The sequence below is a fragment of the Rhamphochromis sp. 'chilingali' genome (genome assembly GCF_963969265.1).
Source record: "Rhamphochromis sp. 'chilingali' genome assembly, chromosome: 3".
Taxonomy (NCBI): Eukaryota; Metazoa; Chordata; class Actinopteri; order Cichliformes; family Cichlidae; genus Rhamphochromis; species Rhamphochromis sp. 'chilingali'.
Window position 1 is genome coordinate 12,235,920 of NC_137931.1, and position 24,195 is coordinate 12,260,114.

Here is a 24,195-nt window from a genome sequence, read left to right on the forward strand (position 1 = left end):
TGTTCAAATTTTATTCAGTATCTACAACGTATTATCACCCACGCCACATTTTATCAGCCTTCCTGCCGAGCTAAATCCTGCAACTTCTCACTTCAAACTTATAGTATATACAAAGCCTCCTATTTGGGCCTGTCTATTAACTTTTTGAAGTTACGCAAACAGTGTAACGTCAGCAACACCAGCTACACTATGGCTACATTAAGCTTAGAAAACTCTTACCTACATGTTTACTGTCAGTAGTATTCAGGTGCTGGTAACAAAAAAAATATCTTAAAACAATAAATAGTTAATTTTTAAATAACAATAACGATGGCATTTGAAATTAGAATGAAGAAGACTCGAAAGTTTTCATGTTTGGCTTTTGATTTTAAAGGCAAAGCATTTTCACTGCTGGCTTTGGTGGCAGATTTGAAATATTCACAAATATGTAACAAACTTCCCAGATTCCTTGATTTTCTCTGCTGCTGTTGTGATAATACACACCCAGGTATCCAGTGATCAATAATCAAATTCAAACCTACCCTTGCCGCGTCGTACTTAGCCGCCCTCTCGTTGTTGGCCTTTTCTGCCTTCTCTGCCAGTTTCTTTTGCATTTGTGGGCCCCTCCCGAAGAAGATGTAGTTGACGAAGGCGTACTCAAGCAGGGCCAGAAAAACCATGACGAAGCAGCCCATCAGGTACATGTCGATAGCCTTAACGTAGGGGATCTTTGGGAGTGTCTCCCTCAAATGGGTGTTGATAGTGGTCATGGTTAGCACAGTGGTGATCCCTTCAAATAGAAGAAAAAACATTGTATTTTTGATCTATATATTTACAGCAAATGCCTACAGCAGAGACAACAACTGGTCTACAGATTCTCGGCAAGCACTAAAACACTTCTTCTTAAATAGAAAAAAGAGAGAAAATGAAATTGCCAGAAACGATCCTCAAGGCAACGCACTATATAGTTTGTATAGAACAGAGATGTCAGTAGCCCTCAGGAGATGTTAGCTATGGAAAATATGGTGCCAACTTTAAGAAATCCAAGTCTTGTTAAGGACGAACATGTCTACTTTAGAAAGACTAGGTAGCTGAACCAAAGGGATAACAATTGGTTGGACTGTTTATCTAATGAGGTGATGGACTGGGCTTATAAAACATGACTTAAGTTTAGTTGGTTTTATATTCAAAATCATCTTCCTGTGTACTTTTGTACCATTTGCTGGCACAGCCCCATCATCTCTAATGAATTTTCTCTATTAGGATGTTACTCTTGAAGTCTACTAGAATCCTGAAACAACAATTCACGTTTGCTCTTTCCACAAGTTTGAGATCCATGAAAGAAGGCACAGAGTAGGAGGTCAGCACGACGATCAAAAATAGAAGCCATGTCTTGACATGCTCATGAAGAAGTGATGAGGTTTTTGATTTATATGGATGCATTGTAGTGTTTTTATGCTATTGTACCTTGTTGAAAATAACAAAAATGCAGGTAGGTCTTCTGGGTCTGACTAAATAGACAATAAGAATCAAAAGAAAAGCTCAAAACATGTTAGACTGCAAAGAAGCTGAACCTAACATCTGGCTTACTTGTTGGGTGTATCTTACACACGAAATATTTAAAAACCCACTTGCATGTAGTATGCCATTGCTGCCCTATATAATCGCATATCTTGGCTTACCTCATTAAAACAAACAAACAAAAAACCCTCACCTCTCGGACTGTTATCCTTTTAATTGAGGCTTTTAAACTAATCACAGTAACATTACTGGATTTAGATCACTCAGCAAAATGTTTCAAAGACAAACTGTGGAGGAAGTCTGTTTTTTTTTCTCCGAGGCTTCCTCATGACCAATCTTCATAATCAATCCTGGATGGTATATCTGACGCTTAATTAGTCCGAGACTGTCTTTAAACAGATGCTGCTGTCTCGACCGAAACCTTAAGGTCACACTGAAAACTCCAGCAGATGTCTTTGTCGTTACTACAGTAACAAGGCTATTTTTACAAAAAACATGTTTGTACTGTGGCTGTTTCCATTGCTAGTTACGAGCACGACTGACCTGGCAGAGAAAAAAAAAGATTATGGTGCTTGCTATCATCAAGAACCAGAGAAACAGCAAGAAATAGCAGCAAGGGTGAGGGCATGTATTTGATTTGAAAATCCTAAAACAATTTGCCCGTTGTAAACAGGATTAAATATAAAAGCGATCAGCAGGCACAAGCTGCTAGGTAGGTGCACAAAGTCTGCCTCATTGAAATTCAAAGGTCTGCCTTGTAACATCCAACTGCCCCCTTGGTTACCAAGCAGAAATAACTCATCAGAATAGTGTTGCATGTATCTAGCCCCCAGCTCCTGGTAACCTTAACTACTAGGGATAAAACACACCATTGACAGTAAGAGCACCTTCACACATGGCAGAACGACAGCATGAGGTGAGCCTCGTAAAATTATAGCCACATATAGAACTGGATGAGGGTCAATGCATTTTACGATGACCCCTGAGCACCCACCGTAAGAAAGGATGGGCAAACAGCATGAACACTGAATTCTCTTTAACTCACACAAAGGTTTTTGGTTCATGTGCCATAAAGTAGAGCAACGAGACATGGAGCAGTCAGAGGGGGGTCGCGGAGGAGGGTGCAGGAGAGCTAAGGTCTGTCCAAGCCTTTGTGTGATTTATTGGCACATTACAAGGCTAAACAGCACTCGCGTGTGTGCACTGCAGGTCTGAATGCGCATGAGCTTGCTCGCACGTGCACGTGCTCAGTGCCACCACCCGTACTGGATGGTACAATCTGGTTTTCTTTTTTTTCCCTCCACATAATGACAGTCTTGTTCTTTATAGGTGTTCGCTGAGCTGTACCATTAATCTCTGTCCTTCGCTCCCTCTCTTCTTCCAGTCCTCACTTCCTTTCATTTGCCCCCTCCCTCGCTCCCTGTTCGGACAATTTAATCAAGGGGCCACGCGCATGTGGGCCTCCCTCCTCTTTCATCACGGTGTTACACTCTTTGGGGAGAAATATAGTTTGATGGGGTTTCTCTTGCTCCCTTTCCTTCTGGTCTCTCCCCTCCTCCTTCCCCCCACCTTGTCTTGTCTCATTGTTCCCCGCTTCTTAATCTTGCCATCATTTTGTGGTGATTTCCCTCTTTGCTCACGCAGCACATTTTTTTAAGAGTCCCCTCCCCCACCTTTCTCTTGTTATATGTCCCCAAATCTCTTTTCCACCCAAACAGCTGGAACAAAGGCGCACGGCAATCAAATCTCCTCTAATCATGTGCCAATAGGCCATTAGGAACACAGCTCCACATTATGAAAAGAGAAAAAGATATATTATACAGAATCCCGTTATGCCTGTAAAATGACAGGCACAGGAGGTAAATCAAAGCAGTGTTTATTGAACACTTCAATTCATCACTTGCAGACAGCGCAAACTGTCAGTCTGATAGGACTGCACGCGGGGCTTAAAGCACATAAAAATGTAGTAATACGTCTATAAAGATGTGGTTTGACAATCATTAGAAAAATGTCTTTGTTCTTCAAGGGGTACAGGCAGTCTAGTAGGACTGCAAACTAAACTAAACAGATATACTTACATCTTGGAAAGCTAAGAAAACTTGGCAGCAGTCTGTAGAGTTTCAGCTTTGGCATTTGAAGTTCTGGGGCAGAAAGCAGAACTCTACTGACATACTTCTACTTTTTCTGACATTAAAATTAAGTTATTTTAGTGCATGCGCAACAAAAGTGGTAACTAGCATGGCTGTTGAGGGCACTGGAGCTAAGTGACTGATGAACATGAACAGATGATTTTGGAGCAAATAGGTCTCTATCTCAAACTTTGGAAACTACCCCTTATGTGCCTTTGTAACTTAAGAGGTCACTCAGTAGCTTGTAGAGTTATTTTGTACCCTTAATGACAAGTTTTGACGCCTCAGTATATATCAATAAAGATGTGTTTTTTGGGGGGCTACTCCCAGTAGATGTCCAAGGGGTAAGAGTTAAAGATTTATCAGACCTTCTAAGTTCTCACTGGTGATCCACACATCAGTGGCCTCTCTGTGCTGAGCATGCTTTCCCCTCTGCGTGTGGGTTTTCTCAGGGTATTGCTTCTTCTTTCACAGTCCAAAGACATGAATGTTAGATTAACTCACGATTCTAAAGTGGCTTGAGGTGTGAATCTGAGAATGAATGGTTACCTGTCGGTTTTAGCCCTGTGACTGACTGGTAACCTGCCAATGGTGTATCCCACCTATCCAAATGGATAGATGGTTATGATATGTATTATCTAATCTAAAACAGCCTGACATTGGAATTGTAGCACACTGTCTATAAACTTTAACCTCTCAACATTCACCAGGTCAACATTAAACTGGTTAGATGTTAGATGAGGTTAGATGCTAAACACAGCCATCATCAGGAAGTATAAAATTGACCTTTCAAATCAACTCTCTTACATGTAGTCGGCCTTTTGCTAAAAGATCTCCATCTCTTAATAGGTAAAAATTCCATATGAAAATTTCAAAAGTTTGAACAAACATATACTGATTTCAAACTTATGTGTCTTATGTTACTCTAAAAGTGTTCTTGTACAGCTAACTGTACCCTAACTGTACACATAATACAAGTATGAATAAAGGTCCTGACTGTGGAAAAAAGCTTGCAACCAGATTAAGGTGCAAGCAGGTAATTTGTAACTTTGCAATCCTTTGGAATTGCTCAGGAAAATGAGATTCTCCTTCAAACAATTCAATTGTTTGCCTGCTGCCTCCTGGAATTGATTTCCTCCTGATCATTACACTGCTTTTACCGGCAGGTGTGTGCACACACATAGACACAAAGAGCAATCCATGCACACACACACAGCCTCTTCCACAATCAAGATATCTGCTGAAAGCTCAAAAAGGTCCATCAGGAGTAGAGAATGGACCTCTGGTTGCCTTTCGCCTGTCGAGCTACATGCCAGATATTGCAGCTATCACACATACAAAAAAAGCAGACATACACTCCAAGGCATACGATAATGACCGGATATTGCATACATGCCTTGACGAAAAGATACGTAAAGAAACCGTGCAGTAAAAGAGAAGTATATGCATGCACACACACACACACACACACACACACACACACACACACACACACACACACACACACACACACACACACACACACACACACACACACACACACACACACACACACAGATTCCCTCCAGGGTAGCAGGGGAACAGATGGATGCTGCTGAAAGGTAATGGATCAAAACATGTTTTCCAAAAAGCATTATGATGTGTTAAGGTCATTACTGGTCCATTATCTATCCTTACAAACTGAACTGAAGGACTGAAGCAGCAATCAATTGGCATGGCCAGATTGAACTATTTGGCCCCTGGGCAAACATTTACTGCTCACCCATCTCCAGCCACACCTGAAAGTTTCCGTCAAGTTTGTCCACAACGGCAGAGCAGCACTGCAGATTTATTGCCTGTCTTTGGATTTTGGACAACCAACCTCAAAAGGTCACCTTACACTTTTAGAAGCTGAATAATTACCCAATCAGTCATCAACTGATTCGTTTAAATCTTTAGTTGCAGCCAAACTTGACTACTTGTTGGCTACTACTGCCAACTGATTACAGTCTGGGATTTTAAAGGTCTGGCCCCTTCTGCCTTAATTTGCCTAGTTGGGATAGTTAAGTGTTATGAAAGCATTTTATGAAAAGTCAATAAAGGAAAACAACTACAAATATTCCTAATTCAAGATTAGCACATAAAGCTGTGCTTTCATTTTCCATGGCATCATTTATTTAGCACAACTTGGAATTTCTTTTTTTTTTTTTGGAAAAGTTTGCCGGTTGCGGAGGCTTTGCTGCATGAATCCGTGGCTTGTTGCCAGTTCAGAGAGAGCCTTCTCTTTTCACTGTGAAATGGCTCCAAAATAGTCCCTGAAGGGTATCTGACAATGTTAGTTCTCTCCAACCACCTACAGCATCTCTAACAATGGGAAATCTTACTAACGAAAGGCTCACCATCTCATCATCTGTTTGGTTAAAAATGTGTTACTTAGTTTAACCAGTAGCGTTAAACAATGATATTTCACACAATTGTTATATTATGTAACACACTTTCTGACATATTGTTAGAACAAAAATGATTAGAGAACTAATAAAGACTTAGATCAGACTGCTCTAAAAGGTTATACTAATACTGGGGGACAGAGTGTAAATGGTGGTGACTATCCAGATAAGCAAGTAAGCAACACACAACTGATTGTGTATTACATGTTGAACTTATCTGGATTTATGCAGAGTGGCTGTCTGATTGCATCTATTTCATATCTAAATTATTTATCACTCCAATGCTGTAAAAAAAAACACACATCCATTTTCTTTCTTTGTTGTATGTATGACTGACATTTCTTGCTTCGTAAGAGTAGACATTGCTGAAACACAAAAATTTGAGGAAATATCAACATCTGTTCATTTGTGGCGTAATCTTACCACAAACCGCTTTGATCCATCGAATAATGTCACAGTTTTCACTATGTTTGCTGGGTAGTTAAACTCCATAAAGTAGTGATTTGCTCAAAGTAACCAAAACGTTATTTTGCTAACTGCAAAGCAACATTGAAGTTAGCATTAGCAATTACAAAGTTGAGAACAGTGTAACTCGGGACTCGCCCACTTCAAGTCACCAGTGGTTATTTTGCCTGTCGTCACTTGAAGTGATCTCTGGTTGCCATGTTGCTGCTAATAAATGTTCAACACAATCTTAGTACAGACAGTATGCTGTTTTTACAGCAGTATTCACAGCTAGTACTTACGGCTAAACATGGTTTATGGCTACCTTGCATAATATTAGCGCTAACAAAAGCTATATCACATATACTTCTTTTGAGTTTCATCTTGTTTTGGGGTTTATAAAAACTAAAGGAAGAGACCACCCTCTCTCAGAAATAGGCAGTAGAGCTGTTTCCTTACTCCTTACGCTTGAACTGGACCTCAGTTATTTAGAGGTGTAGCTTAATGAACACTTAATTACCTATTTAGCATGTCAAGTATGAGTGTTGTGGAAAGCACTATGTATAAATTGCACCTGAGATATTACCTTGGCTGCCTTCATATCCTGACCATTGCACTTGCCTGATGTGTGGTCGGCTCAGCTTTACACAAAGGCAAAACTATGCTTCAGCCTCCAGCTTGAAATCTCCATAATTACATACCACTGACTTGTTTACTTGATCTCTGCATTGTTGAGTGCTACTAAACTGCACCACTCAAGTAGAGGTTAAATAATGCCCATTAGATATGTGATGAATTTGTAGCTCGTGAAGGCTTCTCAGTGAATTTGTACTTTTGCCCTACAGAAACTGTCACAATGGATAAAAACAGTCCATTAAGACATACAGGATGGCACTTTTCCTCAAATCTATCACCATTTAGTCCATCCATTTACAGGCCAGTTCCCAAAGCTCAGACACAATAACAGGAGAAGTTCAGACTATTTTGGGAATCAAGCTGAAGGAAGAAAGGCAGCTTCTGATTTCTACCAGTCCCCGACCTCATCTGAGAAAGAAAAATACTTGCTCTTAAACAGTCACCACTACTTACCTAGAGCCACTCTGGCTGCTGACGCATCATAGTTTATCCAGAAGGACACCCAGGAGAGGATGGTAATTAGGATTGATGGCATGTACGTCTGCAAAATAAAGTAGCCGATGTTCCTCTTCAGCTTGAAGCTCAGAGACAGTCGAGGGTAGGCACCTTAAGATAAGCGAGACAGAGACGAGTGGTTGAGAGATAAAGTAGGCAAGAACCTCTGAAGGTTCATGGCGTGTAATATAAAAACTGGTAAAATGAAACATATTAACATCCCTTAGACGTTATTTTTGCATTCACTTGATAATGTTTTAACTTTGTTCTTCTGAGAAGCATGCAGGGACACCTCGTGTTTTTGTTTCAGTTTCCACAGCAACCCCAGCAGCATGGGTCGCCATGGTAACAAGCATCCCCTTCAAACGCGCAAACGCACACTGACTCGCTCTCACACGCGCACACAAAACTGCAGTCATGCATCAGAGAGATGTGACACAATATTCAGGACGGTGATAAAAATTTCACCACGTTTTGATTTATCAATTCTCCACATCATCCACCTCCATAATTCATGGGTGGATTCTGAAGGATTCGGCATTACAAGAATGCTGAGCTTTATAAATGCATGTAGCGGTGCTTCAGAGGCTTCATAAGTCAGGAATTTCAAATTATAGCGCTGCTTTTGAGAGAGCATTTTTGCCATTAATTTTTTTTCCATGACCTGAAATATAAACAGAGTCTGTGCATGACTGTGCATGAAGCGCTGATATAAATGGCGTGGCACGGTTTCTCATCAATCTCCTAGCATTATGTCTCTATATAGATTTTATCTATGGCTTGTTACTCCCACTATTCTTAGACATTTTTCCATTTTTGTTTTATATTGGAGGAGAAGTGGGGCCCATTATGCTGTAATTGCCAATCCGTGGGTGTCAGCCAAAGCTACTTATGGTGAGCGTGGGTCCAATCGACTACACACTTGTGTGGAGTTTCATAGAGTCACTTAAAAAAAAAACAAAAAAAAAAACCCCACACCCAATCTCATTAAGATTCAGCACCAGCTGTATGTTAGATAGCAATAAAAATGGCAACATATAATTTCAAAAACAGGCCATACATCAAATGTTATTATGTACTCTAAGTGCTATTGACTGATTTGACTTTTTAAAGCATTCAGCACCCACAAACCCCATTTTATATCATGATGGATCAGTGGAATTATTTAGTATGTCATGCACAAAGCCCACATTAACTCATTATACTCCCAAAACAGTCTCGCACCAGCAGGCTATAATGCAGTGTTGGCCCAACTGGTCTATATGGGATTTGTTTATTATACTGAAGATATTCATAGTTCCCAGAAAGTGAATCCTACTAGGCTTAAATTCATTATTTTTCCACCTACCTATCAAATTTTTATCACCAACAAACAAATGAACAACAAAGTCTATACATGTACCACAAACACATACCAGACAATATACATGTACACTGAAGTCAACATGAAGAAAAATATTCTTTATTGATGCAAAAAAGACGTTTTTCCCTTGACCTTCGTGCCTTCATGAGTTCTGAAATATTTTTTAAAAAGGTCCCTGAAACATAATGATTTTTGCTTGTCTTTCGGTTTTCATTTAATTTATTTATCAAGTAGATAACATTTGTTCAGTTTTAATGCCACTTTTATTTCTTTTTATTTCTATAACTGCGTCCTTCAAGATAAAAACCATGTAGAAATACAGAAGTATATAGACAAAAGGACTAGGCCACCTACACATTACCCCTGCAGGAACTGCCATGCCATGAAGCTCCTGGCGCACAGTTTTAGTGCTGATCTTAATGCCAACTCAGCAGAGTGTTGGCAACTTTTACACACTTTGCACCTGAGCACTTGGTAACCCTGCTTTGGGACTTTACACAGCCACTTCATGGCTGAATTCCTGTGGCTCCTAAAGCATTTGCACTTTGCATTAAAACCAGCTTATCGTGGAATATCTAAGAGGGTAGAATTTTCATCAGTTGACTTAGCAACCTATTTGTTTCCCGCACTAAAATTCAGTGAGCTCTTTCGAATGACCCACTTTTTGACAAAATTCAGATTATGAGGTGTGGCCTGATAGTTTTGTCCATCTAGTCCAGAGGTCTCCAACCTTTTTTGCACCACGGACCGGTTTAATGTCAGAATAATTTTACGGACCAGCCTTTGCGGTGTCGCGGATAAATACAACAAAATAAAATGATACGACCAAGACAAAAACTGTGGTATTTTGTAAATATAATAATAAACGCAAATTCACTGTGTAATTGTGTAACTTATTCCTCCAGAAATGTGCCAACAACACAGAGTAACATCCTCCTCGCTGCCTCTTAATGCTCTCTGATCGCTATGGTAACGCGTAAATATTTCTTTCAAAATAAAACAACTACAACATGGGAAAACACCCAGGGAAACCGAGCTAACGATAAAAACCCTGAAAACCATAAATTTCACACCCGAGCCTCAACTCTCGGGGCCCGGTGCCAAATGACTCATTACGAATGACTCGACTAATTAGAAACATGAACACATGCTAAAGTAATATTACACCTAACTAGGTGTAATAAAATATCCCAAATTATCCCATCACTTCCACTTACAAATAAATACAAGTAAAGCATGTAAGCCTAAAGTAGGGATTTTGGTGTTAACAGATCCTCGTGCCAATTTGATTGGTTGTTCCAAAGTTACCTCACCAAGCACCAGACATCCATGGATGTTGTTTGGTATATTTGGTTTTCCAGTCAGCTTAACAACAATCAAATCTAAAGTAAAAGCTACATCTTAGGGTTAGAGACACAAGTTGTTGGTTTGAGAGTCTAACCCTTGTCAATATCGGCAAGAACGTTTATGTAGGCAGGTTTGTCAGAACTGGAAAGGCTCTCTAATCCTGTAAAGACTTTACTGATTAGTTTATGGGTTCAGTCAATCATTTTGGGTTATACTGAATAAAAGAAAAAAAATAATTCGATTTCTATAGGAGGCATATCTAGGGTGTGCTCACTAGCTGACACATTGCCCCAATACTGTGTGATTGTGAAATTTTACCTGGATGTATTGATTAAAATGAGTTACAAAAAACCTTATTTGGCCAAAACGAAGAATTTGACTCCGTTTGACTTTCACTAATCAACTGATTAGTTGCTTAAATGATTCACTGATCAATTAATTGTCTCAACTAGCTAATTCCATAAGCTTCTGTGTTTAATTCTTTGTGCAACTTTAACCAAAGCTTCATCTCACAGTCGAGCATATGTTAGCGTTCATATAAATACACAAAGTATGCGTTGTTTATCACATTCAATGATTCTCCAATATTTACAGTTTTGGCAGCAGTGAATAAACTCCACACATGCTGAACCTACACTTCACTGCAGTGTGAATATAGGAACAGACTGTGGCAATATCCCATTCACTCTTTTAGATGCAGCTTTAATGGCAACTCCTCCAGCCTAAATCGGAGCAGAGTATCTCCGCAGTAGCAGATGCAGAAGTGGCTCAGAAAAAGAGGAGGCTGAGGTTCACTTGTGTGTGGGTGTAGAGCAGTACTGGCTGTAACTGCTATACCAAACAACATCGGCAAGTGGGAGGAACACCATGTGCGAGGGCGGGGAGGAGAGGGAGGAGAGGGAGGACGGAGAAGAGGGGGAAAAAAACAGAAAAGGCGAAGAGTTAAGGTGATGATGGCAGTCATATAGTGGAGTCTGGGTAAGGCTGAAGGTGGTGACTTTTTTTGTCTGCTTTGACACGCTGATCGCAGGAGTGTTACTGTCAAGGTTTAGAAGCAATGAGAGGCTGTGTTGTATCCACTGACAGTTTGATTCTGGCAATGAGACGCATCTTTAAGGGATCCACTGACCCCATACGCGCCAATCTTGCACTGGATCCTGCTGCTCAAGCTTTCTTTATGAAGGTTGTTTTTTAGCTTTCCGTGTTTTTATGTTGGGCTGACTACCTGCAGCTCAGATGAAGCACTGCATGATATAACTGTTTGCATTACTGGCTTTTAAAAGTGTATCGCAAGTATGCAGCAGAAGTCTTAGTGAAGTCTTTTTTTCTAATACCGTTGCTCGGCAAAAGTGAGCCAGATTTGTCCTTGTGCGCAGTCTGCAAAAGCTTCTTAATGAATTTCAGTCCTACATTAATTAAAAATGAGTACTTTCAGGGCTTTTTTTTCTAAAGCTGTTAACGAAGCATTTCTTGTTTTCTAAAACACACAAACTCGAAGGTATATTCGAGGCTTAAAGAACAACGAGTCACAGAATTAAAGCCACCCGCTTAGTATTTTGTTGCTTCTCTGTTCTGCCAAAAAGAGCTCTGACCTCCTGATGCACACACAGAGGATCTCTGGGGGTGCCGGACTTTGGATCCATTAGGTAACATCAGTGAATCAAGCTTGTTCTGATGCTTGATTGGTTTGGGACTAAGCGAGCTTTGTTGTGTTCCTTGAGTTGTTCCTGAGCAGACTTTTGAAACCATGGTAGCAACATCCATCTTTTCTATACAGTCTATTAAATGTTACCTAACTCAGAAATGTTGCCCTAGTGGCCATACAAGCATTTCCATACGGACATGCAGATATTACCCTCGCATGCAAACAGACAGTTTGTGTGTGTTTAAATGAGAAACACTGATGTGTTGAGGGCCTCATTTCACATGAATTTATGATGCCCTGAAACCCGGGTTTTTTTTCTTGCAGCGAGCAGGGTAGTTGGCATCCAAGCACACCTTTTAAAAGCACTAAGAAAAGTTATATTAAAGAAAGCCCGGAGGGAAAACAGGAGGAAGAGAAAAGAGGGAGAGAGATAGTGACAGATTGGAGGGATAGCAGGAAAGGAAAAAAAGGGAAGGGAACTAAAGGCTTGCTAGTGGCACATGACATGGACAAGACCTGATCATTAGGCAGCCTGGCAGGGAGCCTTTGATGTGCTTCACACATCCTGAGCGGGCGAGCAGACCACCGGACATTAAAATAATAGCCACCACCCACAAGGGACAAGCCGCCTCTCATAAACAAGAGACGCGCTTGCATCGGCACACTTACATGTGATTCACATGAAGGGCAGAGACACCCGCGTATGATGGTAAATGGAAAGCAGCCGCACGTGCAGTACAGACAGAGAAAGGTGCACGCGTGCTTCAACAGCATCTCAGCATGAAAAAACAGAAAATAACACAGAACGGCCACAACAGAAATGTTACGCACGCCCGAGAAGGCAAACAAAGAGTGATTTACTGTGCATGTCCTTTTCAGACCCAGCGTGGCACTTCCTCATGAGCATAACTTCTGTGAGAAATTACATTATTACTAAATGTCACACAGCTTTTATTTCCGAGGCTCCGGAGAAGCCGCCTTTCTCGATGTGTCCCCTCTGACCAGATTATATGGTCGCTGGTTTCGAAATGTTCATAAACACTCTGCGTTCCGGCGTAAATGTACACATTCAGTAACAGTCTGATTCATTTTGGACCTCTGTGGATGGGCGACGTGTCAAATCAAAGTTCATGGAATATGATTGAAATGAGGATTACTTGTTAAAATAGCTCCTCTACAGCGATCTGACACACATGAATTAGAACATGAAATGTGATACGGTAAATCCTTCATATACATTGACTTTACAAGTTGCCTTAACCTGTCATTTTGCCTTCTAACTATACTGAAACTCTTCCTCAGTGTTTCTTGTCATCCACATTTCATTAGAGGTTAAAGGTCATTTGATGATAAATAAGGTCTGAGATCTGCTGGCTCGTGACAATCTGTTTATGCTTCGTGTTTCTGAAAGGGAAAAAAATCTGCCCACATATCGGACTATCACAATATTTGAATCACTGAATATCGGCTGGGCTCTAGCAGCAGGATGCTTTGTAGTGCAGCGGGAGATTTTAGCCCACAGAGAGTGAATATAGTAGGGTGTAACAGTATTAAAGTAACATCCTCATCCTCAAGTGTTTGTCACTGTATTGTGATGACAGTGAATGAAGCTATACAAATAATTCAAAAAATGTTGATACAACTTTCATGTTAAGATACAATTTTCTTTCAAACCTACATCAATTTAGTTGTTTCAACATGAGCGATTTCTGAAAGGAACAACATTTCAGATCAGATCTGCAAACAGCTGTGTGACTGTTTAATATCATTTTTTGTCCCATCTTCCTCCCCTCAATCCCAGCTGTTCAGCAGGCTGCCTTGCCAGAGTCTGGTTCTGCCGGAGGTTTGTTTCCTGTTAAAAGGGAGTTTTTTCTTCCCACTGTCGCCAAGTGGTCACTCATAGGGGTTGCCTAGTTGCTTGGGCTTTCTCCCCATTATTTTAGGGTCTTTACCTTACACTATGAAGCATCTTGAAAGGATAGCTGTTGTGGTTTGGGGCTATATAAATCATATCGTATTATCTATATAAAACTGAATTGAAACTGAGGTTTTCATAAATAATAACTACAAACTTAGACATTCATGTCTTTAATTATGACTATTTATTATTATTGTATTTGAAACCAATTTTTCAGGGGCTTCTCAATCAGACTGCTGCAATCACACTGACTTGATAAGAGTCTTCAGCTACATTTCCTACTGATAGCACAATAACTGAACCATTACATCCATTAAACTTCACCTCTCTGGGTCAAGAACTGCCAGAAGTGGGCATGATATACTTTCTAATTTACCACATGTCCCGCTTAAGCACCATTCCAACAAGCTTGCGTTGCCTACTGCTGCATGAGGGATACTTCAAAGACGGCGCATTTCCTCATTTCAATCCAATTAAAAGCACCAATATATATATTATATCTGTTGATATAAGATCAACAGACATTTTGGCATGTTTGCTGCAGAAACTGATGGAATAATCAGCTCCCGAAAACAGGCCAGTGCATGAAATGGACAATATGATCTAAAATGTCACATCCCCTAGTTAGCCTCACCGTGCATTATTCCCAGAGGTAATCCAGCTGATGAAGCATTTACCTGTGGAAAAGACTACGTTCTTGGACACCAGCTTGTAATCGACAATGGAGAACTGAGGCAACTCGATCCGTGTCACCCCCGTCACAGCCGACTCGCCTCCCTTCCAGTAGAACTCGATGTCGTCTGTGGTGTAGCCATCTGTAGAAGAAGACGTGCGCAGACACACACACATGCACACCAAGGTGTAACCATCTGTCTAACCATCACTGGAGACCAAGACATGCAGTGTTGCTGATCATCCAACTGGGCTGTCATTTGGGAAGGAAATAAAAAAACACTTTTGAAGTTGTTTCCAAGTACCAGGCGCTTTTCTTAATAGCTTTACTTGGGGTTTGGAAAATGTCAGAAGAATTATAAAATAGACATGTCCAGTGCCATTAGCAGATCTTGCTTTAGTATTTTTGTGGGGATGATACCAAAAACAATATAAATACAAACATCTACAATGTGCTTTGTTCTTACTCTAGCCGAGACATTGGCTCTAACTAGCCTTAAACTCTATGTGTTCCTGATAAGCCTAATCCTATCCTGCCGTATTGTTGGCATGCCAGGTGTAAATCAGTGCCCAATCAGAAGGCTGACATGAAACCAAGTGGTGCCCTGAGGATGTCTGTAAAGGACGAGCAGAGACACTCACTGCCGCTAAGTGATACAGCATTCAAACGCTGAGGAGTTCTCACAAATAGATATGTGAAATGTCTAACTTAAATCTGCTTGAATCAATATTTTTATATCGACATAACACGTGTAATGGCATCCCAGTTATTCGTAATAACACACCCTACAGAGAGATGGGATGCCCTGTCTGTAACGAGCCCTTTGGTGTCTTTCAGCTCATTGTTTTGGCCCACGCCATCACGGTTTCGTGTCACTGTTTCTTATCAGCCCTGTTTAAAGCCGCGATGGCCTGCTCGCTATCAGCACAAAACAGAACAGGGCCAAAGTCATTTGCAGCATTTAGCAGCTAAATGGCCACATATAACCTAATCTAACCTAACCTTGTTACTCTAAGTCAGTTGGTGATTCCTAATTGGCTGTAGGTGTGAATGTGAATTTCCCTCCAACTCTACATGCTCGCCCTATATAGGCTGGATAGGCTCCGGCACACTGGATCCTGAAATGGATAAGTAAACTGATTGTTAACAAAATATATCCAATCGGCCAATCGCATGACAGCAACTCAACACATTTAGGCATGTAGACATAGTCAAGAGCTGAGCTGATTGTGAGCACAGATTGAAGAAGAGAGATCAATTTAAGTGACTTTGAATTTTGCATGGCTGTTGGTGTCTCACCGACTGATCTCAGTACTTCAGAAACTGCTGAGATTTTTCTACACAGTGATGAATGATCAAAAAAAGAGAAAACATCGACTGAGGGCTAAGTGTTTTGCACTATCATGTCAATATGGAATGTTTCCAGGACTTTGCTGAATTTGTGCCACAAGAAAGGCAGCTCTGAAAGCAAAATAGGGTTCAGCCTGAAACTAGCTAGGTGTACCTATTAAATAGGCCAATGGCTTAAATGAGCTAAAAATAGAGCGAATACTAGACTTACATTGGTTAGGTGACCAATAAATGAATGCTTACCATATACTTATCACTTTTATTTTTAAATGACTTGCCCTCAGGTTGATGCCTTGGCCTGCTGTTTGTCTATATTCCTGTTTTGCATTTATAGCTCTTTTTATTGCTTGTTTAAAAAAAATATCTCTGCATGCAGAACAATAACCCCTGTGTTGTTCTGCATAATTGACACAGATTATGTAGACGTAGTTCAATATTATATTTGCTACAATAGAACCAGCAAGCAACCAGAGGAAAATGCATGACAGAGGGTAAAGTCTTGCACAGACTCCTTTTTTTTTGAGGTTTTCTTTTATAGTCTCCAAAAGTAATTGTTATTTTGTCATCAATGTTACTTCATTACACCCACCAGGTTACTGACGAACTACTAAGGAGTTGTATTAGGGTTGAATTTTAGCAGCAGGTTTCAGAAACTTGACGCTGTTACTTTTCAAAACTACTTTCCTACATGCATTTTAACCTTACAGTACTTCTGGTATAAGATTCCATTTATAGAGGTAGAATTGAGTCTGAAACTATTCCTACCCTAAGTAGCACATGGCAACCTAGTGGATCTTTACGAGGTTAAATGAGGTGCAAACATTTGCAAAAGAAAGCACGACTTCTAACTAAATAACTGCACTAGATTGGTCTTTTAAACTTTCCCAAATCTTTATAGAAGTATAATATTGAATGAAATTAGCTAAGTATTTGTCATAGTCATATATACTACCCTCATCCATCTGGTACAGATTTAAAAGAAAGGCTACAGAACACAGAAGAGAAACACACACACAACCGCTGCTGTACCTCAGGTTGCACATTCTTTCATGCATCTGTAACATTTCACACATGAGACACTCTGCCTGTGCGCCGCTGTTGATCTGTCAAGCCCACAAGGCATTAGGCCTGTCTACTCACAGCTCTCTATCTCCAGAGTGCAGTTCTGTTCATCCAGAGGATACCTCCTGAGATCCATCATACATGCTGCTGTTGTAGTTATCCTGAAAAAGAAGGCATGGGGGGAGAGGGTATATTTTAGTTAACACATGTGATTTACTAAAATTGTTCTGAAAGACGGATCAGAAGGAGAGTGAAGATGTAAGGGATTTGAGGTGTTTTAAAAATAGCAATGCAGGTAAGCAGTTACCTAACAGAATAAGGGACTGCGGGAATACAATTAGATTACAGCATTAAGGTGAAAGCACCTATCATCTTTAAAGGAAACCAAATGTCCATTTGCCTTTTCAACCTGTCCCTCAGCTGGTTTCATATTACTGGAGACTACTGGCATTGTCATCTTAAAATAAGATTATAGCACCACCTCCTAGTTAAAATGCTGACTGTGTAACTGTATACCTAATTAGACTATAGATCATACAAGACAAGCAACGAACATGTTTGCTTTTGAAACATTTTGTGCTCCCCCTTCACCAAAACTGTCCATCCCTCCATCCTGCGATCAAGTAAAAATTTGTAAAAATAAAAATGATATTAAGGAAATGCATCCTTCCCTGTTCAACTGAACTGGGTCATGAGGAGGTATCTGTGCCTTTTGTTTATCAGATGTGCGAGCTCAAACGACTGATAATCAGACAGTTAAAAAAAGCAGCAAAGTGAAATGCAAATTCAAAATGATTTAGGCTAAGTCTGGCCTGATTAAAAGCTGGCTGCTTGGCAGTTAGCCACTGGATGTATTCACTGAGCAAAGACTGAGATGAGGCTCCATTATGTGATATTATTATGCAGCAAAAATTACAGCAACATAATAAGAGGTCTTCAACAGTAACATTAACAGTAAGCATTACCACACATATTATAGATTATATGGACTTCCAACACATTTTCCAATACATGACACAGATTATCAATATCACTGAAGCTTCTCTGCTACCTTATCTCTTCATTTCATTATGGTAACAACAAGAAAAAAAAAACTACCTACACTGTATTGATTAGCAGTTAAAAAAAATTTGTTGATTTACATTAAATCATTAAAGTAACAGTTTTTAAATTAGAACATATTGAAAATCCATGGATTTGGGGACATTGGAGTCGAAGGTGTTTAATCAAAAAAAAAAAATTCATATGAATAAAAGATGATATCTAAATGGCATAAATTGGAATATAAATTACAGCCTCAAAATCCAACTGATTATCAGAAAATGTCATTTGATAAATTAAACCTGAAATAATTGCATTTGGTTGTGGGTCAGTTTTAATCTTTTTTTTTTCCATGCCACTCTGTCTAACAAAAGCCAGGTCAGAAACAAATATCGTACACTGTACCAGTTAGCGCGTGTTAGCTAATATAACCCAGTGACATGAAGTCCATTCTGAAATAACCAAATGCCTGTGTTACGGCTTTTTACTTAATTATTATTCATTACTGCATTTATCAAAAACACAAAAATTGTTGAAGTATCTCTTTTTATTTGGCATACAGCTAACTACCTAGCTAGCTAACTAGCTAGTCTTAGCTGTGGGCTTGTATTGAGCAAAAGAGAGTCCAATTGCTGATTTGACCAAATTTTCAAAAGACTCTACAGTAGCATGTGAACAGCCGCAAGGAAACTATTGCTTCAGCTGGACAAACTAACACATGCAGCTAAATTCAGCCAACAAAGACTCAATGCACAATTTAACCCCATCAAAAATTCATGTAAAGGTACAGGAGAAGTCATACAAGCTATAAGACATTGGTATAGCTTTTGGGTTGGAAAAATAAACCAATGCAGAACTTTACCAGATCACTGCTGACCTATGTAAACACTTTCATTAGGAAGTTATGGGCTCATTCACTCATTTTGGGTCATACAGAATAAAACATTAAATCTGTATTTAAATCTCAGTCACGCTGTGTTTCAAACAGCAGGATTATACCTGGTACTCTGAGTGTTCGGTATCATGGTCAGACCTGCCCCTCCTTGTCACACTGGATTTTTTAAACCAAGACAGCAACAACAGAACCCTCATTTCAAGGTTTCAAAATGATACTTCAGAAACCAGTTTATAATTTCAAGGTATAACTGGGTCAATCCTTAATACCATCTATTTGAGTAACAAATAATGTTAGGCTAACAGTACTCTTGTGCCCTCGAGTAGTCTGTATAAAAGACACCTCACATCCTGGCCACTCCCTGTTCGAACTGTTGCCCTCAGGCAGACGGTACAGGGCAATCAGAGCAAGGACTAATAGACTCAAACACAGCTGTTATCCAACTGCAATAACACATCTGAATACTACAAAAAAATGTCCATCACGCCACTCTTGTGTTAATCTATGCACGGTCTGAAGCATGTGTGTGGGAATGTATGTGAATGTTTTACTGTTATATCTTATTAGTATTTTAAGTATTCTATCTATTTTATTTATTGAATTTTATTGTTTTATTTATATTTTGATATTGCTAGGGATGATGCAATGATCGGGGACCATTCTTAATTTCGTTGTTCTCATGACAATGACAATAAAGTTTCTGATTCTGATTCTGATTCTATTCAATGCAAATTCAATTGCTAGCCTATTATCTTACTACTACAGTATCCCAAAGACGTTAGTAAGGAAGCTAACATTAACTTGTAGAAAAGATCTTCTGAAAAGTGAATAACTCTTTGACTGTATCTTGTGTCAGAGTGAATGGGATCCTGTGAAACTAAAGCCCGAAATTGTACAGTTCCGTTTTTATCATTTTACCAAAACCGTTCCAGGTTTTGACTGTAGTACAATACGAATCTGTATTCTGCATTTGGGGCACCACAAGCTGCTATCAGGAGGGCTGAGTGTGTGATTGGTTTTAAACGACTGGTAGTTGCACATTTTTTACCTTTCATTTAATCTTTCTTTAAATTACAGACAGTTTCTGTAAAATGCAATTAATAGACCATACTTGGAGTGGTTTAAATCATACCTCTCTGATAGAAGTTTTTCAGTCTCACTTGGTAAATTTCATTCATCTTCCGCCCCCCTCCCATGTGGTGTACCTCAAGGATCCATCCTTGGGCCCCTTCTTTTTAGTATTTATTTACTTCCCCTTGGCCATATTATTAAAAAACATAAAGTCTCATTTCATTTTTATGCAGATGATTGTCAAATTTATCTACCGATGAAACACAATGACCTTAACCCCCTCAGGCCTATTTTAGAATGTCTTAAGGATATCAGAGCATGGTTGGCTCTGAATTTTTTAAATTTTAACGAAAAGAAGACTGAAGTCATTATATTTGGGCCGAATGGACCTGGTGTCCCTCCATCTGACTTGGGTCCTCTTACATCGTGTGTCAAATCAATTGTCACCAACCTTGGAGTAAAATTTGACACAGCTCTTAAAATGGACAAACAAGTAAATACAGTGGTGAGAAAAAGCTTTTTTCAGTTGAGGCAGCTCTCTAAAGTAAAACCTTTTATTTCTTTTTGTGACTTGGAGAGAGTTTTGCACGCATTTGTGACCACTCGCCTTGATTACTGTAATGGACTTTATATTGGTATTGATCAGGCTTCACTATCACGCTTGCAAATGGTCCAGAATGCTGCTGCTCGCCTGTTGACAGGGACACGCAAACGTGAGCACATTACCCCTGTTCTTGCCTCCTTACACTGGTTGCCTGTCCATTTTAGAATTCATTTTAAAATTTTATTGCTTGCTTTTAAAGTTTTAAATGGCCTGGCTCCATCTTACCTGTCAGACCTTTTACACCAATACACTCCACAAAGGTCTCTCAGATCATCTGACCAGTCACTCCTTGTTGTCCCCATGTCGAGACTTAAACACCGAGGAGACCGAGCTTTCGCTGTTGTGGCCCCCAAACTATGGAACAAACTGCCCCTCCATATTAGGCTGGCCCCAACACTTGAAATGTTTAAATCACTTTTAAAAACACACTTTTTTTCAAAGGCCTTCTAGGAGTGTTATCAGAGCCAGTTTGTAGTCAGTTTTCAGTCAGCTGTTGGTCATTCTTAATCTTTTTACTTTGTTAATTTTATTCATTGTATATCTTATTGTTTATTCTACTCATGTTGATTTATTTTTATCTTCTTTTTCAATTATATATTTGTTTTGTTTATTGATTTCATTGTATGCTTAAAGTATGGGTTTAACTGCTATCTCTGTTTTATTATTGGAAAGCACTTTGGTCAACTTTGTTGTTTTTAAATGTGCTATATAAATAAAGTTGGATTGGATTGGATTGGATTTGCAAAAATGACAAACAGCATTGTGGCAAAATGCAACTTACAATGTAAATACAAACTGCTTTTGAGAGCTTAAAATTGTATTTTTTACTGCTTTCCCTAATAAACAGCAAACACACAAATACAGAGTGGCTGCCTTGAAACCACGATAAAAATCTGCATTCAACATATCACTCAGCTCTACCTGGCATTCATTTATGTAACAGTTCATATCACAAACACCACGTCACACGTCTCCCTCTCCTTTTGATCTCTTAAAGCACTGAGAGGTCTATAAGTAGTCCACAGGGCTAAATGCTATGAACTCCACTTGCATAATCAAGCATAGCTGCTTGACTATAAAGTATGAACACTGACACATGCAAATGCAAGTGTGCAAGTGCACACACACACACAGACACACACATGTTTTTGCTTTGCTCTAATAATTCAAAGCTTGCATCCATAATAACAGGTCACACTAGCTCTTCTGAACCTGCTTGTCGAAAAGATCAATGGAAATTCAAAACAAGGGCTTTATGAAACAAACATCAAACAATAGCTGAAGGCTGAACTTTGCATTGTGGATCATGTCTAACCTGTCTGCACTTCTTGCCGTAGATGAACTCTAACGGCAGCCCTCTTTAAAAATAAAATAATAAAAATGCTAACACTGACATGCCCTTCAGCATGACACAAAACCCTCTCAGCTGCTGCAGGACTGTGCCAAAACAAGGCTTTGAACACAAAGAATTAACTTGGCTCTGAAAAACATTAGGGAATATTCTTGACCCTGATCATCCTTTTGTTGCTTTTTGCGTGATAAGTGTTGCTTATTTGCAGGGCCCAGAATTGTCCAGAACAGCTTTCATGGTTACTGTTGACTTTGTGAGTTTGATTTTGACTCAGTTTACTTCCTGTTTTATTTTGAAGGTTAGAACCCATGTGATTTTCTGTGATTGCACTATCATTTGTTCTTTCCCTTGGTAGGGTCTGATTACGTTCACCTGTTCCTTATTACCCTTTTCTCCGCTTGTCAGGTTGTGCTCTCTTCTCAGTCTTGTTTTCAGGTCTTCTCTATTTTTGGATTTGGGATTTTTAATAAACCTGCCTTATGCAGTTCTTTTGTTATTATTTTTCTGACTATATATAATCATAGGAACTTTTCATCATTTCATTTATCTAAATATAGAGGCTCATTTTAAGAAAAAATATTTTGAAGGATGAGGTTGCTGTCACTCTGTATTTTCCTCTATGAAATAAAATGACCAAAATCAACAATGCTTTCGAGTGTATTGTATTACTTTTAGACTGCTTAACTTTGTCTTTGAAACTCTAAGCTCTACTTTTGATGAAAGTATGTGTCACAAAAAATTAGTAGAATTTTTAAATTATATATACAAAAACCTCAATAATCTCCTTAAACTCTAAAATAGTAGTATTTGCAAGGGACTATTTTTAAGTGGAGGATTAATACACACTTGGTGTTCTTCTGAGTGTTTACTGCAGCATAATGATGTATGTGGGATTCAAAATAAACTGCAGTGCACATCTATGGTAATCAAGGCAGGTGTCATGCAGTGCAACACCGTGGTTCTCTGATATGTTTTTAATTGTTTGGGGTCTCAATGACACTTAATGGCACCAAAGATTAAGCTATATGAAACTTTAGCTATATAGCAAGTCAAGTGGGATCAAGTTTGCATAAGCTGTGGATTTGATAACAACAGGAAAATGACATTGTTGTTAGAGCAAGAAACTGAGGCGGGTGCATAAGGGGAATAGCCACTGCTAACAAAACTAGAGGGAGCCCTTTTTTATTCATAACATCAACTCAGTTAAACTTCTGGAATATCGATCTGGTCAGTTAAGAAGCAGAGGGGGTTGTTAATTAGTTACAACTGTACTGCCGTTGATTAAATTAACAACAGGTGCACCAAAGGGGCAACAATGACACAACCCTGAACACCGGAATGGTTTTACAGCCACTGACATTTTTCCGCTCCTCATCTTTTCTGACTGTTTTTTCATTAGTTTTGCATTTAGCTAGGGTCAGTCTCTCTGCTGGTAGCATGATACCTGGACCCTACAGAGTTTGCACAGGTAGTCCAACTCCTGGAGGATGGCACATCATTACTTGTCGTTTTCAGAAGACTTACTATGTCTCAAAGCACAGTCTCAGGAGGAGACTGGAGATTTCATAATGGCTGTAGAAGGTCCTTAACCCATCACCCGGACTGGTATCTTCTTCTTTGTGCAAAGATGGACAGGATGAGCAGTTCTAGAACCCTACAAAATGACCTTCAGCAGGCCACTGGTGTTAATATCGCTGACTAAGCAATCAGAAACAGACTTCATGAAGGTGGCCCGAGGGACCAACGTCCTTTAGTGGGCCTTATTCTCACTGCCCAGCACTGTGGTGCCAGATTGGCATTTGCCATAGAATAGTATAATTGGCAGATTCTGGCCAATTGTCACCAATGAGAGCAGTTTCAACCTGAACACCAGGCTGATGTTACAACACCCTGACTGCAATTAGGTATCAGGATGAAACCCTTGGACTGACTGTTAGACCATGTGCCTGTGCAGTGGGTCCTGGGTTACTCCAGGTGCACAACAATGGTGAGAGTAGGCAGGGACTCAAGATTACCACTGACTCTCATGTTCATACAACCTAAATTCAATGGAACAACTCTGTGACATTGTGTTTCAGTCCATCCAACACTGCTAAAATGCACCTCAGATTGTCCAGGAACTCAGTGAGCCCTGGTCCAGATCTGGTTGGAGATCTCCCAGAACATCATCCATCATCTTATTAGAAACATGCCCAACATTGTCTGGTATGCATACAAGCATGTGGGTCCATACAAACTACTGAGA

General features: G+C 39.6%; 1 protein-coding gene across 2 annotated transcripts in view; it reads right to left on the minus strand.

The window, feature by feature from the left end:
* LOC308393523 (gamma-aminobutyric acid receptor subunit beta-3-like) overlaps positions 1-24,195 on the minus strand; it is a 99,942-nt gene that overhangs the window by 10,092 nt on the left and 65,655 nt on the right. For both annotated transcript variants that reach the window (XM_080877346.1, XM_080877347.1), the window contains 4 exons: positions 17,067-17,149; positions 14,581-14,718; positions 7,589-7,741; positions 522-769 (listed from right to left, as the gene is read on the minus strand). In XM_080877346.1, coding sequence (XP_080733472.1) covers positions 522-769; positions 7,589-7,741; positions 14,581-14,718; positions 17,067-17,149 — 622 coding nt within the window. The remainder of the gene's footprint in view (positions 1-521; positions 770-7,588; positions 7,742-14,580; positions 14,719-17,066; positions 17,150-24,195) is intronic.